This window comes from Zootoca vivipara, chromosome 2, assembly GCF_965207765.1.
Source record: "Zootoca vivipara chromosome 2, rZooViv2.hap1.1, whole genome shotgun sequence".
Classification (NCBI taxonomy): Eukaryota; Metazoa; Chordata; class Lepidosauria; order Squamata; family Lacertidae; genus Zootoca; species Zootoca vivipara.
The window spans coordinates 17,619,596-17,634,079 of record NC_142584.1 but is presented as its reverse complement, the minus strand read 5'-3'; the positions used below and the strand labels follow the sequence as shown (position 1 = coordinate 17,634,079).

At 44.3% G+C, this 14,484-nt stretch overlaps 1 protein-coding gene across 1 annotated transcript; it reads left to right on the top strand.

Moving 5' to 3' along the window:
• The first annotated feature begins 660 nt into the window (after window positions 1–660).
• Window positions 661–9,342, top strand: LOC118079571 (uncharacterized). The gene is made up of 4 exons (XM_035103845.3): window positions 661–822; window positions 2,903–2,981; window positions 4,660–4,869; window positions 8,731–9,342. Exons 1-4 carry the CDS (start codon window positions 763–765, stop codon window positions 8,898–8,900), a joined length of 519 nt encoding a protein of 172 aa, XP_034959736.1. The 5' UTR covers window positions 661–762; the 3' UTR covers window positions 8,901–9,342.
• The last annotated feature ends 5,142 nt before the right edge of the window (window positions 9,343–14,484 follow it).

Below are 14,484 nucleotides of genomic sequence, written 5' to 3'. Positions count from 1 at the left end.
TTTTATAAGTTTAAAGCATAAGCAGAGTTTAGAAAGCATAATAAAGCAAAACTTGTGCAGTGCTCGCTCGCATGCCAACAATCCTTTCCGACTCGGGAGGAAGCGAATTCCTCCCGAGTTCGCATGCATACCCAAAAATAAATAATCACTGGAATAATAATAATGGATGATGTGAGGTGGAGTTCAAACTTCTATATAGCAATGATGATGATGATGATGATGGATGGTGTGAGGTGGAGTTCAAACTTCTATATAATAATAATAATAATAATAATAATAATGGATGTGAAGTGGAGTTCAAACGTCTATATAGCAATGATGATGGATGATGTCAGGTGGCGTTCAAACTTCTATAGAGTAATAATAATAATAACAATAATGGATGGTGTGAGGTGGAGTTCAAACTTCTATATACTGTAGTAGTAGTAGTAGTAGTAATAAGAATAAGGCAAGCTGCTGCGCGCAACCTCCTCTCCGCCCTCGCCCACCCTTGCGGCTGGCAGGCAAGACGCCGGCAGGGCGCGCGCGCGGGGGGGGGGGAAGGCTGGGTCCCCAAGGGATCAGCTTCTCGGTTCCGGGAGCGGATTGGTTGGCTGCTCAAGGGGAACTCCCCAGGGGGCGGCCACGTGACTCACGCGCGCCTGCGGCCGCGGAGTAAGTAGCGGCGCTGCTGCGTTTCGGGGCAGGCGATGGTTGCGTCCGGGTGACTGAGGGGAGAGCTCTGGCCGCGCGGGGCGGAGGGCGGGGGGAGGCAGCGCGCGCATGGAGGCGGCCGGGCAGCGCGAGTCTCCGGGGCGCCTCCTCCCCCTCCCAGAGCAGCGGGTGAGGGGGAAACGGCCACGGGGTGTGGGAGAGAGAGAGGCTCTGGAGTTCACGTGCAGGGGGAAGAAACACGTGTTACGCTCGTGTTCACATTCATTCCCTTCGAAATGTCCAGCTACTTTTTTGGGAGGGTGAGGAAGGGAGGTCCCACGAAAAGCTGTCGAGCGGATCCTTTAAAACAGTGGTTCCTCAACCTTTGTTATTGGTCATGCCCCACCTAAGCGTCTTTCTAAAATCCTAATGCTTCCCATATCCTAATGCTTCCCAAATTCTTATTATTCAAAAGATGAACCCCTATTCACTAGGAGGAAGCCCAAAATGCCATTCACTGAGTTATTATTTTCGAATTGCCCCCATAAAAAAAATCAGATTGCCCTCCCTCTGAGGCGTGTGCCCCACGTTGGGAACCACGGCTTTAAAATGTAAAAGGAAACCTGGATGCACCCCCCCCCCAAAAAGAGGACATTAGGTGGGGGGGGCAGGCTTCTGTTGGGAGGAGCAGAACCTCAGTTGTTAAGTGTTTATATTGCTTTTTAATACTTTGGGGGGGGGTGTTTGAACTGAGAATTGCAGAGTTGGAAGGAATCCTGTGAGGGTCATCAAGTCCAACATTGAACATTGTGTTGCTACTTTTGTTCTGGCAAAATGCAGGGCGGGGAGGTTGGGGGATAGGCTTTTCAAATAAAAAAATTGATACTGAAGTGATTTCAAAGCATAGGAGCCAACTCTTAGGGGCCAAGGTCCACGCCCCAATAAAATATTTGAGGGGGCCAGGCTACCCCAATGTTGTTGGGCATTGTCATTCAAATGGTATATGCCGTGCCTTTCGATTGATTATGTTGGTCCCCCAATGTTTTTTTTCAATTTGGCACCCCCCCTTCAAAGCAATCCATTGCAAGCTGTTGCAGCCTAATAGGATGGCTGCTCTGAAGTTTGTCACACACACATGTGGACACACGCATGCACATGAATTTGTAAATCTGTCTTTCGTTTGGCTATGCCTGCTTGAATGCACGACCTTTCTCATACCCTTTCTAACACATGCATTTTGAGAGGATCCCTAACTTGGCAGAGAAAGCGCCCTGAAATACAGGACAAAACTCTTGTCGATACAGCATTTGACATTTACTGTAAATAAGGGACAATCCTGTATCATATAGGACAGGTGGCAACCCTAAAATGCAGGAACATGAGCTCTCCCATCCCAATTGAAACCATAACAGACCCTGCTTAGCTTTGCAAATGTGCTAGTGGTTTTATTGCTGCAGACTCACATTTCCTCTGCTCTTGTGAAGAACAGCTTCCCAGGGTACTGGCTTTTTCTTGGATGATGTGCAGTGGAGTTCAAACTTCTATACAGTACTCCATAATTATTATGTTTTGTAGGGGGTGAGTGGAAATTTATATGGGCCTTTCTGCATCTGAGGCGTTTTGTATTATTCTGGGGATTGCTGGATAAATTATTTACTTTCTGAGGGTTTTGAAAAAATCTTATGTAGAGTGTTTCCCTGTGGTTGATCATATATATTCTGTTGTTATAAAGAATGAGCATTATCAGGTGAATAAACTGGGAGGAATCTTGGAGGTTTTTTTGTTCATTTGGATAAACTTGTTGACACCTTTTTTTTAGAAATAAAATTTCCTACCTCTGAGCAGGAGGGTTAGAGTGCTTACCTCTTTATATAGCTTCCTGTTTTGAGTCCAAGGAAGCAAGTGTGCCAATGCCTTTGTATATTGTGGTAGAAGGAAACATTTTCTTAAGACAAGTGTTGGGATTGTTCTCATGAGGTTACACGAGGAGGCTAATAATTTCCATAACATACATTAGGAATCATCATCTAATAATTTAATTAACCAAACAGGTCATAACAGTGAAATCAACATTAAAAATATACACAAATAGGTCACAGACATTTTGCTCACTGCAAAAGGTAATGCAACACAATCTTTCAAAAATAAAGAGATGGTTACCAAAAGCTCAATAATAGGATAATTTATTGTCCAGTAACAACCAATCTCATGAGGAATCCAATCAAAGATGTGGATCATTAGACTTCTTAACCATTTCCCCCCTCTGTAGAAAAAGGCTGATGCATCCGCTTTTGCTGAACAGGAGGAATTTGAAGTGGTGAAGACTTTCAGTTGGAGGCCTGGAAAAGGTACTTTTTTGGGGGTGGGGAGGAAATGGCTGAGAAGTACAATCTTAGCTCTGAATACCAGAGATTCCCATATTCCTGGGAGAAGGCCCAATAGAGTAGAATACATACCTTGTATATCTCCTAAACTCTCAATCCCTGTAAGAGACTTTTGAGTAGCAGAACTGGGAAAGAGGACAGCCACTGCTAGTCCTTGCTGGTTTAGGTGAAGTACTGGTCTTATTCAGTAGATGGTAGCTCCTTATAACATTATATACTTACATTGTTGGCATCCGCCCTCTTGGGAGACAGTGGAAGAGTGTGCCTTCAGGGGCTATGTCAAACTGTTGGAGCCTGCTGTGTACTTATCTCTCCATGACCTGGAACATGTGCAGAGAAGGACACCCAAGATGATTGAGGGTCTAGAAACCAAGCCTTTTGAGGAACAGTTGAAGTTGCTGAGTATGTTTAGCCTGGAAAAGAGGAGACTGAGAGGAGATATGATAGCCACCTTCAAATATCTTAAGGGCTGTCACATGGAAGATGGAGCAAGTTTGTTTTTCCTTGCTCTAGAGGGTAGAACTCAAACCAATGGCTTCAAGTTACAAGGAAGGAGATTCCGACTAAGCATCAGGAAGAACTTTCTGACAGTAAGAGCCATTCAACAGTGGAACAGTCTCTCTCGGAAGGTTGTGAACTCTCCTTCCTTGGAGGTTTTTAAGCAGAGGTTGGATGGCCACCTGTCATGGCCACCTGGGAAGGGAGTTTGGAATATTACACAAACACCTTTGCTAGCTAAAACAACTTTTGTTATAAATGAGGGACGGAGTAACCCCTAGCATGTATCCATCCCATAGGAGCCAACTCCTAGGGGCCAAGGGGTCTTTGCGTCTCCCCCCCCAATAAAATATTTGAGGGGTCCCCCGACTGATGGGCATTGCCATTCAAATGGTGTCAAATGGCATGTGATCAATCAATTACGCAAGGCTTACTTGCCCCCCACCCCATCCCACAATATTTTGTTCCAAGTTGGTACCCCTGATCCACTCTTGTGCAATGAGACCAACACTTCTGTCCTGTCCCCCAGTTGCATTCCTTTTGGATGACATTGTGTCACCCAGGTATTTCACACTACTCAACGAGTGTTGCGGGCTACCTCACAGTCATTCTGCACCCCATCATTGTTTTCTTCCGTCTCTCTCTGCCACAGTAATTCCCAGAACGAGCAGTCTTCCCTCCCTGGACGTGCTTCACAAAACCACGACAACATTTTCTTCTTTTTCGCTTAACCGCACCGTCCCTTCCTCTCTCTGGCCTAACTGCCCCAACCGCCACTTGACCAACATTCAGATTCCCTTCGCAACAGTTGCCAAGGCTGCCCTGAACTGCCTTCCCCTCCTGACTAGTTACGTTTTTACTTATCCCCTGTTTTCCTCAGTCAAGTAGCTTTATGAAATAATATCAGATAAAACTGAAAGAGAAATATCAAACAATATTTGATACTAAAAGATTCCCAGGTGTGAATTTGTAATATTCAAAGATCGCCTCAAACAGCAGCAGTTGTTTTCTGCTGCCACGTACAATGAAGTGAGGAAATGGCTAAGCTGATACATCGCCTTAACCTATCAAACTCCCTAGGTTTCGGGATCCATTTCGCTGTTTAATTTTTCAAATAAATCAACAAAGGCTTCTTTCTTTATAGGTTTGGCAGAACATGCAGTGGAGAAAGTGAAAAGCGCCCTTGAGGAATTGGAAGACTTCGAGTCACCCTATGAAGACTCTGAGTCAGATGGCGAAGACTTAAGCATGCCCACAGATACAGCTCTTATTGAGACGAAAACTGTATCTCACTACGTAGAAGAGGACTGGGATAAAGAGTTGGAAGACAACGAAAACAATAGCAATCCTTATGGTAGGTTGATGCCTCAACATGGTTCTTTTAAAAAAAGAAAATAAATGCTAGAAAGCTAGGTGTCTAGGGAGAGGTGCATTGTGGGAAGATATCTTTAGAACTGTTCTTGCATTAGGCTGATACAAGTGTCATAAGAACATAAAAAGAGCTTGTTGGATTGCTAGTCCAGCATGCTGTTCTCATGGTGACCAGCCAGATAAATGTCTGTGAGAATCCCATAAGCAGTCTGGCAGACTTGAGACTTTATTATGAAGCGTCTTGTATCTGTTGGATAAAAGAATGGATAACTCTAGAGAATACGGACTTGTTAGATTTGGAAGGTTTTAACAATAGATTTGGATGGCATGCATATTTATGTTATGACAAAAAGAAATCACATACCGGGTTTACGAATCATGTGATAAGAAGATCTCTGTACGAGGTGTGGGAAAGAAATAAAAGGCTGTTAGAGACTAAAACACCCTGGTGGGTCTCACCAGCAGAGGTATTAACAGTTAAGAAAGTAAATATGGAGAAGAGGCGGGCCACGTATGAGGAAATTTTGACGAAAACTGAAAAAGGATGGAGTTTAAAACCTTTTGAGGACATTAAAGGAGTGTTAACAGGATGGATAGAATACCATCAAATAAATGATGTGCTTAAAGAAGATAGAAAAATAGGTTTTGAGGATAAAAGATCCAAATTTCAAATAGAAGTGCTAGAAGGCAAAACAAAGCTTTTGGCAAAGATGTATGATTTGTTGTTGGAGTGGTATACAAAAGATGAGTTGACAAAAGAAGTGATGATTAAATGGGCAAAAGATTTGGGGCATAATATTGAATATGATGCGTGGTTGAAATTATGGAATCAAACTTTAAGATTTACAGCATGTACTGCCTTGAAAGAAAATGTATATAAGATGATGTACAGATGGTATTTAACTCCAGTTAAATTAGCTAAAATGTATAGAATGAGTGATAAAAGTTGCTGGAAATGTAAAGAGAAAGATGGTGAATTTTATCATATGTGGTGGACATGCGAAAAAGTTAAAAGATTTTGGGAAAGTTTATATAACGAATTGAAAAAGATGTTTAGATATACTTTTCCAAAAAAACCAGAAGCATTTTTGTTAGGAATAATGGGAGGAGAGATTAGAAAAGAAGATCAAACACTGTTTATGTATGCAACAACCGCGGCTAGGACTTTGTTAGCCCAAAAATGGAAATTACAGGAATTACCTACAATTGTGGAGTGGCAGATAAAAATGATGGACTATGCTGAACTTGCTAGATTGACATGCAAGATTCGTGACCAGGGGGAGACAAGGTTTCAAAAGGACTGGAGTAAATATGTGGACTATATGGAGAAAAACTGTAGATCATTAAAAACTCTCGCAGGATTAAAATAAACCTTACGAATTGACCAATATGTCAAAAAAGGAACTGCAAAAAAGGGAATTAACAAGAAACCCGCATGAAGGGAGGGGGGGAAGTCATAGCTCGGCGGAGCAAGGTAAAAGATGTGAATATAAGATTTTGTATAAAAGATTGGTTTTGTTAATTTGTTGAATTTGGAAAACTGGAATAAAATGTATTTTTTTTTAAAAAAGAGAATCCCATAAGCAGGACGTAAGTTCAATAGCACTTGTGATTCCCAGCATCTGGTATTCAGAGCTATACCAGCTCTGATGCCTGTGGTGGTACATAGCTTCATGACTATTAGCCATTCATAGTCATATCCATGAATTTTAAAATGAGTATTCTTTGAATAAATTGTACCAAATTGAGTATGAGATTAAAATTTAAGGGGTGTGGCTGGGTGTTTAAAAGGAAGCTACTATGGACTTTTTTTTAAAAAACCCACCAATCTACAGAGGACAGAGTGGTGTAAAAATAGGGATGTTTCAAGAACATAAAGGTATCTCTTTTAATCTGTGAAACTTTGAAGATACGCAATCTAAGACTACATGTGTCACTCAGTTCATAGCAACAGCATTAGGTGTGTGCAAGACGGGAGCAGTCCGGGAGAACAGAGTTGTAAGACAGCTAAAGATCAAAATCTACTTGGCACCTAGATGCAGCGGTTGTCGAGATTACATTGACAAAACGTACATCCTGTCTCTTTGTAGGGCCAGCCCTATAATCAGGCAGAGTAAATCAGCCACTTTTGGCAGCAGCTGTTGTTGGGTGGTGGTGGCAGCAGCAGCAGCAGTTTGTTGAGCCATTTCTCCTGAGCCCTCTGGCCATTCCCATCCTGAGCTGGTGCTCTGGAAGCAGTGATACTTCCTTGCTGTTGGTCTGGGTTGGCCGACTGTCTCGCCTAGTTACCTTCTCCCAGTACATCACAGGTGGTTGGGGAAAGCCCCTGAGAAAGCAAGCAGAGAGGGAAACAGGCCAGGGCTTGTAGTCTAGCACAGCGTTTCTCAACCACTGTTCCGCGGCACACTACTGTGCCGCGAGACGGTGGCTGCTGTGCCGCAACGTGAGGCAACAAGAAGGGCGATTTGCGGCTGCCAATAGGCAGCGCTGACCCGCCGGAAAGGAAGCCGGCCGGGTCAGTCTGGAGGGCGCGAGGGCGCGAAGGGTGTTTCTCCGTCATCTCCTCGCGCTCGCTCCCTGAGCGAGGCAGCACTTCATGGCCGAGGCCGCCTCCTCGCGCTCTCCCCGCGCGCTCAATGGAGAAGGCAGCGGCGCAGGGCGGCAGGGACTCTGGAGCAGCAGCAGCCCCGCCCAGCGGTGGCAGTAACAGCAGCAGCCGCAGCAGCAGCCGCCCCACCTCGGCGGGCTCCTCGCCGTCCTCCTCCGCCAGCCGGGGAGGGCTCTCGGGCCGCCAAGGAGCAGCGGCGGCGGCTACACCAGCGGGGAGGCCGGAGGGAGGCGGCGGTGGCGGCAGCAGCAGCAGCCCCAGCTTAGCCGCGGCCAGCCCAGGAGGGAGCGGGGGGCTGGCGGCAGGCAGGACGACGGAGGCGGTGCTCGAGGGCTCTCTCAGCAAGTACACCAACCTCATCCTCCCTATTCCTCAGTCCCCCACCCATTCCCAACCCCCAGGATTTGCCCCGTCTTTTAATGGTGGTGTGCCGCGTGATTTTTTTGACGGAACAAGTGTGCCGTGGCCCAAAAAAGGTTGAGAAACACTGGTCTAGCAGCCATCAGACGTACACACATATTGCTCTGCTCAACACGACGTACTCTGGTGCTTCCACTTCTGGATTACAGCATTCGTTTGAGCAGTTAGTGAGCAATAGCGCCGGAGAATATTATCTTCCTGAAACTCGTTCTAATCAAGAGAGGAAGTTTCCATTTGTTCTGCATGACTTGCCGACATGCTTATTGCAATATGTGTAGAGTGGTGAAGGAAGGGGAAATTAATTATTCAGTGACATAACAACAACAACAACAACAACAACAACAACAACAACAACTTCTCTTGCCATGTTATTTTACTTAACAACTTGGATCCAAATTTCATTGTGTTCAGCATAGACCTTTATAAGGCTAAAGTAAGCTGACATACTACTAAAGTAAGTTGATATCCTTTGATGAGGGTTGCAACCAAATTGGAGAAGAAGCACACACTGATAAACACTCTGAGATCCAATTTTGTGCATGTATTTAACTTTCTGTTCTCTTGGCTCAAGGAAAAAAGCTGACAAAATGGCCTTAAGGGTTGTTGGGAAGATAAAATGATACCTTCTCCATGTATGCTGCCCTAGGCTTATTGGAGGAAGGGTGGGATGAGAGGAATAATTGTTGTCAAAAATAATTTGCTCTGATGTCAAGAGGAGAGGGCCTTATTCCCTAGCATGGGTTCTTAGAATTGCAGCCTGTTGAAAACAGCTTTATAGACATAATCATATTGATTTAAAACCACTCAACACTTTAGATTTTGAAGATGTGATTCACTGCGGAGGTTTCTTGGATGAAGAGCCAGTGGCATGTTCAGTTCAAGAAAAGCCTTTGTATGACCCAAGCCTGCACCATGTAGCACCGGTGACTTGGAGACAGGTAGAGACTATGCCAGTGGAAGGCCAATTTGACGACGCTGTTGACTGAGGTGACACTGGGGTAGAAATGCGGACTTCTAAACTTATATCTCTTTGAAACTTACTTGAGACTCAACATGAATACCTCTTGTATTTATAGTTTATAAAACTTGGAAACTAGAGAAGTGGAAGATCAGAAACTAGGTGGATGGCAATTTTGTAGCACTTTTTGCTTTAAACTGGCTTGGAAACGGTATACGTACTGTAGGTTTTATTTTTCAGTTTAGCATGCTGTTACTGTGAGCTGCTTATTACTTTTCTCTTGTCATGTGTGCAATTTTAGTTCTTTGATTTGACACAAATGACCTCATTGAGCTGTCAATCCATATTTGTATCCATGTTACAAACTCAACCTTGTAACTGTTGCACTTCAGTTTTCTTGTATATGTTATTTATTTGACATTGGTGTTCTGACAGGATCGCTCCTGAAGAATACAGGCTTTTTGAGTGTGTACAATGTGTGTGTTTCATTTAATGTGATTGTCAATATAAATGTGGGGGAAATGGCTGATGCAACATACTGCTTTATCACCTGAATGCTTTTGCCTGCCTTCCATTGATTTAATCATGCAAACACAATGGAGCTCTTATCTGCAAACGCAAGATAATCCCCAATTAGTTCAAGAGCTATCATCCCCTTGTCTTGGATTGAGCCTCAAACTTGCTTCCATGCACCTGTGCTGACCCTGTGCCTTTCCCCAGTAATGAGGTAAAGGACCCCTGACAGTTAAGTCCAGTTGCGAATGACTCTGGGATTGCGGCGCTCATCTCGCTTTACTGGCTGAGGGAGCCGGTGTTTGTCCACAGACAGTTTTTCTGGGTCATGTAGCCAGCATGACTAAGCCACTTCTGGCGAAACCAGAGCAGCGCACGGAAACGCTGTTTACCTTCCCACCGGAGAGGTACCTATTTATCTACTTGCACTTTGATGTGCTTTCGAACTGCTAGGTTGGCAGGAGCAGGGACCAAGCAACAGGAGCTCACCCCGTCATGGGGATTCGAACTGATGACCTTCTGATTGGCAAGCCCTAGGCTCAGTGGTTTAGACCACAGCGCCACCTGCACCCCTTTGTTCATTGCAATTGAAGCCTGTGCTTATGCAGTGCCATTTACATGGTGAAAATGTTCACAGAAATCTGTGCAACGTGGCACCTTTTCTGAATTGAGTTCACTAGATGCTTCCCGCCAGCTGTTGCCTTGAGTCTCTGGTTATTTCCCGGAGATATAAATAGAATATTGTGACCTGGTGTTTGATGTTGATGCCGAAACTCTTGAAACACTCCTGTGTACGTGTGTGAAGGCTGATTCCTCCTTTGAGGATTAATTTGAACGACGCCTGCTATTGCAGACCATGCAGGACAGCCTCTAGAGGGCAGCACCAACCCAGCCCATAGTTTATGGCCTGTTTCCTCAAACAATAGGCTCTTACAGGGTGCAGCAGCAAAGCGATATAGTCTGAGACATGTTTAAGTGTTGATCAGGTGATACTGTGCAGGTGAAATTGTGCTTAATTGGGCCAGTGAGGTTCCCCCACCCACACCCAAAATTGTAACATATTGAAACTCGCATATTTTAACTGCCAGTTATCAGAATAATAATTTAAAAATGAATAATGATTTAGTTTAATTGGTATCCAGCTGTACCTGCCATATTTGAAAGCAAATTGAGCTGCCTCTCCTATGAGCTCAGAAAGAATATCACCTTGTCCTTACTCTCGTTTTCAAGGGATCAAAATTAATATGTAGAGAATTAGACTGCACATCATTCCCACATATTTTTTCCTATTACAGCTTAGCTCTGTTGGTAGTAGTCATTCCTGTCCAGTTTCCCAAGGTTCAGAAGGCTTTATCCTAAAGTGGTTTACATTTACAGTGGTACCTCGGTTTATGAACACAATTGGTTCTGGAAGTCTGTTCATAAACTGAAGCGTTCATAAACTGAAGCGAACTTTCCCATTGAAAGTAATGGAAAATGGATTAATCCGTTCCAGACGGTCTGCGGAGTAACCGTTCATAAACTGAAGCGAACTTTTCCATTGAAAGTAATGGAAAGTGGATTAATCCGTTCCAGACGGGTCCGCGAAGTACTTAAACTGAAGCGTTCATAAACTGAAACATGGGTGTAATTGGTTCCGGAAGTCTGTTCATAAACTGAAGCGTTCATAAACTGAAGCGAACTTTCCCATTAAAAGTAATGGAAAGTGAATTAATCCGTTCCAGATGGGTCCGCGGTGTTCATAAACCGAAAATTCATAAACCGAGGTGTTCATAAACCGAGGTTCCACTGTATATTCATGGGATAAAGGTGTCAGCGGTGATAGCAATAAGATCAAGTATAAATAAAAATTGTAATAATATGATCTCTTGGCATGTTTACTCTAAAGTTAGTATCTTTGGATATCATTCTGTACTTTTTCCTAGTATGTGTGTTTAGGATTGCAGGCAGCCTGAATTGTCTCAATTCCCGCTCTTCCCCACTCACCCATTCCATTATTTGCTTTGTAAATAACTCCCCCCTCGACATTCATGCAAAACGAAGACTTATAAACAAGTGGCTTTAGGGAGTTTCCTAAAATGGGCTCTACTACTGAAAAAACACTGACCTTTGTGCTAGCCAATCTAGCCTCACCTAAGACAATCCTGACCTCATTTCACTGTTAGTTTTTCCACCTTTAATTTGTTATGCAGCCTTTCTATGTTGTTATACAGAGGGCAGTTTACAAGCCATCAAAACAACAAACTACAGTATATCCTATAACAATCCAATCCAATGCAAATAAGTCATCTTGTTTCTTGTGTGTGGCCTGGGCACCACTTGATGTCAAATTGAAGTCTCTTACCAAAGGAGTTCCTAGTTCTGGGGTAGGAGAGTTGAAAAAAAACATTGCCACTGCACCCCTATGGGTAGATGGGTCTGAAAAGCCCGAGACATTTTTCTAGGAGGCTTTGTTTGTTCAGAATTGAGTATACATGCTAAATACACTAGTTATGGCAAATGAGCCACTATAGCTGCTTGATGGTTGTGAAAATTTATGTCCCAGGCTTTTTAGACTCGTCTACCCATGTACTATCTGAAACCAAAGGGGAGCATTGGTTGTCAGGTGTGAAATACATTGACATCTGTGAGGGACAGGGGATATCGGGAGGTCCCTCCCATCTTGAGCTCCAGCCCATCTCCGAGCGCTGGGGAAAGCAGGGAGAGTTCCGACTCAAGTGGAGAAGCAGGAAGTGGTGTCCGAGGCTCAGGCAAGGTAGCAGAGCCACTGCCCAAGGTGGGACAGGAAGGGGGGAGCAAGGGGGGAAGGCCAATCCCACCGACTCCGGAATTGCGCAAGAAACGTCGTGGGAAGAGGCTGGGTCTCCCCAAGCTTTTATGCTGGAGGAGAACGCGCCAACCTCCATTCGGAGGTACTGAAGAAGACTGATAAGATGTGTCAATCTCTGTAAATAGCACTGCCTTTAGCACTGTAAATACACAGCACCAATAAAAGAATAAAATGCAGAGCTGTGTGGAGTCGTTACTCTGAAGTAGCCCACCCAGGCCACTGTGACAACATCATTTTTAGTTCTCCTACCCCACTATAGGCCTAAATCATCTAGACCAAGCATCCCCAAACTGCGGCCCTCCAGATGTTTTGGCCTACAACTCCCATGATCTCTAGCTAACAGGACCAGTGGTTGGGGAAGATGGGAATTGTAGTCCAAAACATCTGGAGGGCCGAAGTTTGGGGATGCCTGATCTAGACCATGGGTAGGCAAACTAAGGCCCAGGAACCGGATCCGGCCCAATCGCCTTCTAAATCTGGCCCATGGACAGTCGGTCCGGGAATCTGCATGTTTTTAGAATGTGTCCTTTATTTAAAATGCATCTCTGGGTTATTTGTGGGGCCTGCCTGGTGTTTTTACATGAGTAGAATGTGTGCTTTTATTTAAAATGCATCTCTGGGTTATTTGTGGGGCATAGGAATTTGTTCTCCCCCCCCTTTCAAAATATAGTCTGGCCCCCCACAAGGTCTGAGGGACAATGGACCGGCCCCCTGCTGAAAAAGTTTGCTGACCTCTGGTCTAGACTATAAAGATTAAAGTTAGCGCTATTAACTACACACAGGCACAAACTGAGACATAGTGCAGTTACTGATATTTATTCGGTTTGTTAGTTACCTATCACCAGGCAGTCTCCACACGACTTAGTCAGATTTGAAGGCATAGGAAGTTGTTAAAAAACACCCACCCAAAATTAACAAACCAATACATAAAACAAACAAAAATCTGAAAGCAGCAACTGAAAGCAGCACTAACACACAAAGCTTTGACATAGCTGAATCATATCCCATTAAATGCCTGGGGAAAAGAGGAAAGTCTGAACCTGGCACTTAAAAGATGCCAGTGTTGGCGCCAGGCGGTGCCATTTCTCTTGGTATAGGTATAATATGCTCCCTATGGCTCATTTTATAGGTCTACCCAAGGGATGTCCAATAGGTCGATGGCGATCTACTGGTCGATCCCCAGCAGGTTTTGGTAGATGGCGGTTGATTGCTGGCTGCTTCATCCGGCCCCTCCCCCTGTCCCCCGCCCTCTAGATCACTATACTGTAAGACAGACCTCTCACTGTGCGGCTGAATGTTTCATTACCAATCTATTTATGAACGACTTTATATTTATTACAGGTAGGTAGCCGTGTTGGTCTGCCGTAGTCGAAACAAGATAAAAAAATTCCTTCCAGTGGCACCTTAGAGACCAACTAAGTTTGTCATTGGTATGAGCTTTCGTGTGCATGCACACTTCTTCTGAATACAGGTAGGTAGCCGTGTTGGTCTGAGTCGAAATAAAAACTTAGTTGGTCTTTAAGGTGCTACTGAAGGAATTTTTTTATTTTACTTCTTCTGAAGTATCTGAAGAAGTGTATCTGCCCCCCCCCAAATGGGATTCGCCTCCCTAAAGCTCAACATATTTGACCTGAACCACCCCCAAAACAGGACGTTTCTCCCTTAAAAAAAGCTCACCAACTTTGACCTGAACCTCAAAGAAAAGGGGGCTTTCCTCCCTAAAAAAAGCTGAAACAAACTACAAGAAAGAAGATTCCACCTAAACATTAGGAAGAACTTCCTGACAGTAAGAGCTGTTCAACAGTGGAATTTGCTGCCAAGGAGTGTGGTGGAGTCTCCTTCTTTGGAGGTCTTTAAGCAGAGGCTTGACAGCCATCTGTCAGGAATGCTTTGATGGTGTTTCCTGCTTGGAAGGGGGTTGCACTGGATGGCCCTTGTGGTCTCTTCCAACTCTATGATTCTAACTTTGACCTGAACCCACCAAAAAGGGTTAGATCACTGCCAGTTTATAATTGTGTGAGTAGATCGCAGTCTCTTGGAAGTTGGCCCATCCTTGGTCTATCCCATCCCATTGCTAACAATGACTTCAGTATCTGCGGGTGTATCTTACGTAGCTGAAGAGGCACCATCCATGCACAAGAAGGAAGTATTTATTTGGGGGAAACCCCACGTTTGCAGAAGTACAATAAATGTTTAGAAAAAAAATGTAAACCAGGTGAGCCTCTCACCCCAAGACCCACAAGGACTGGAGCCTACTCAGTAATCACAA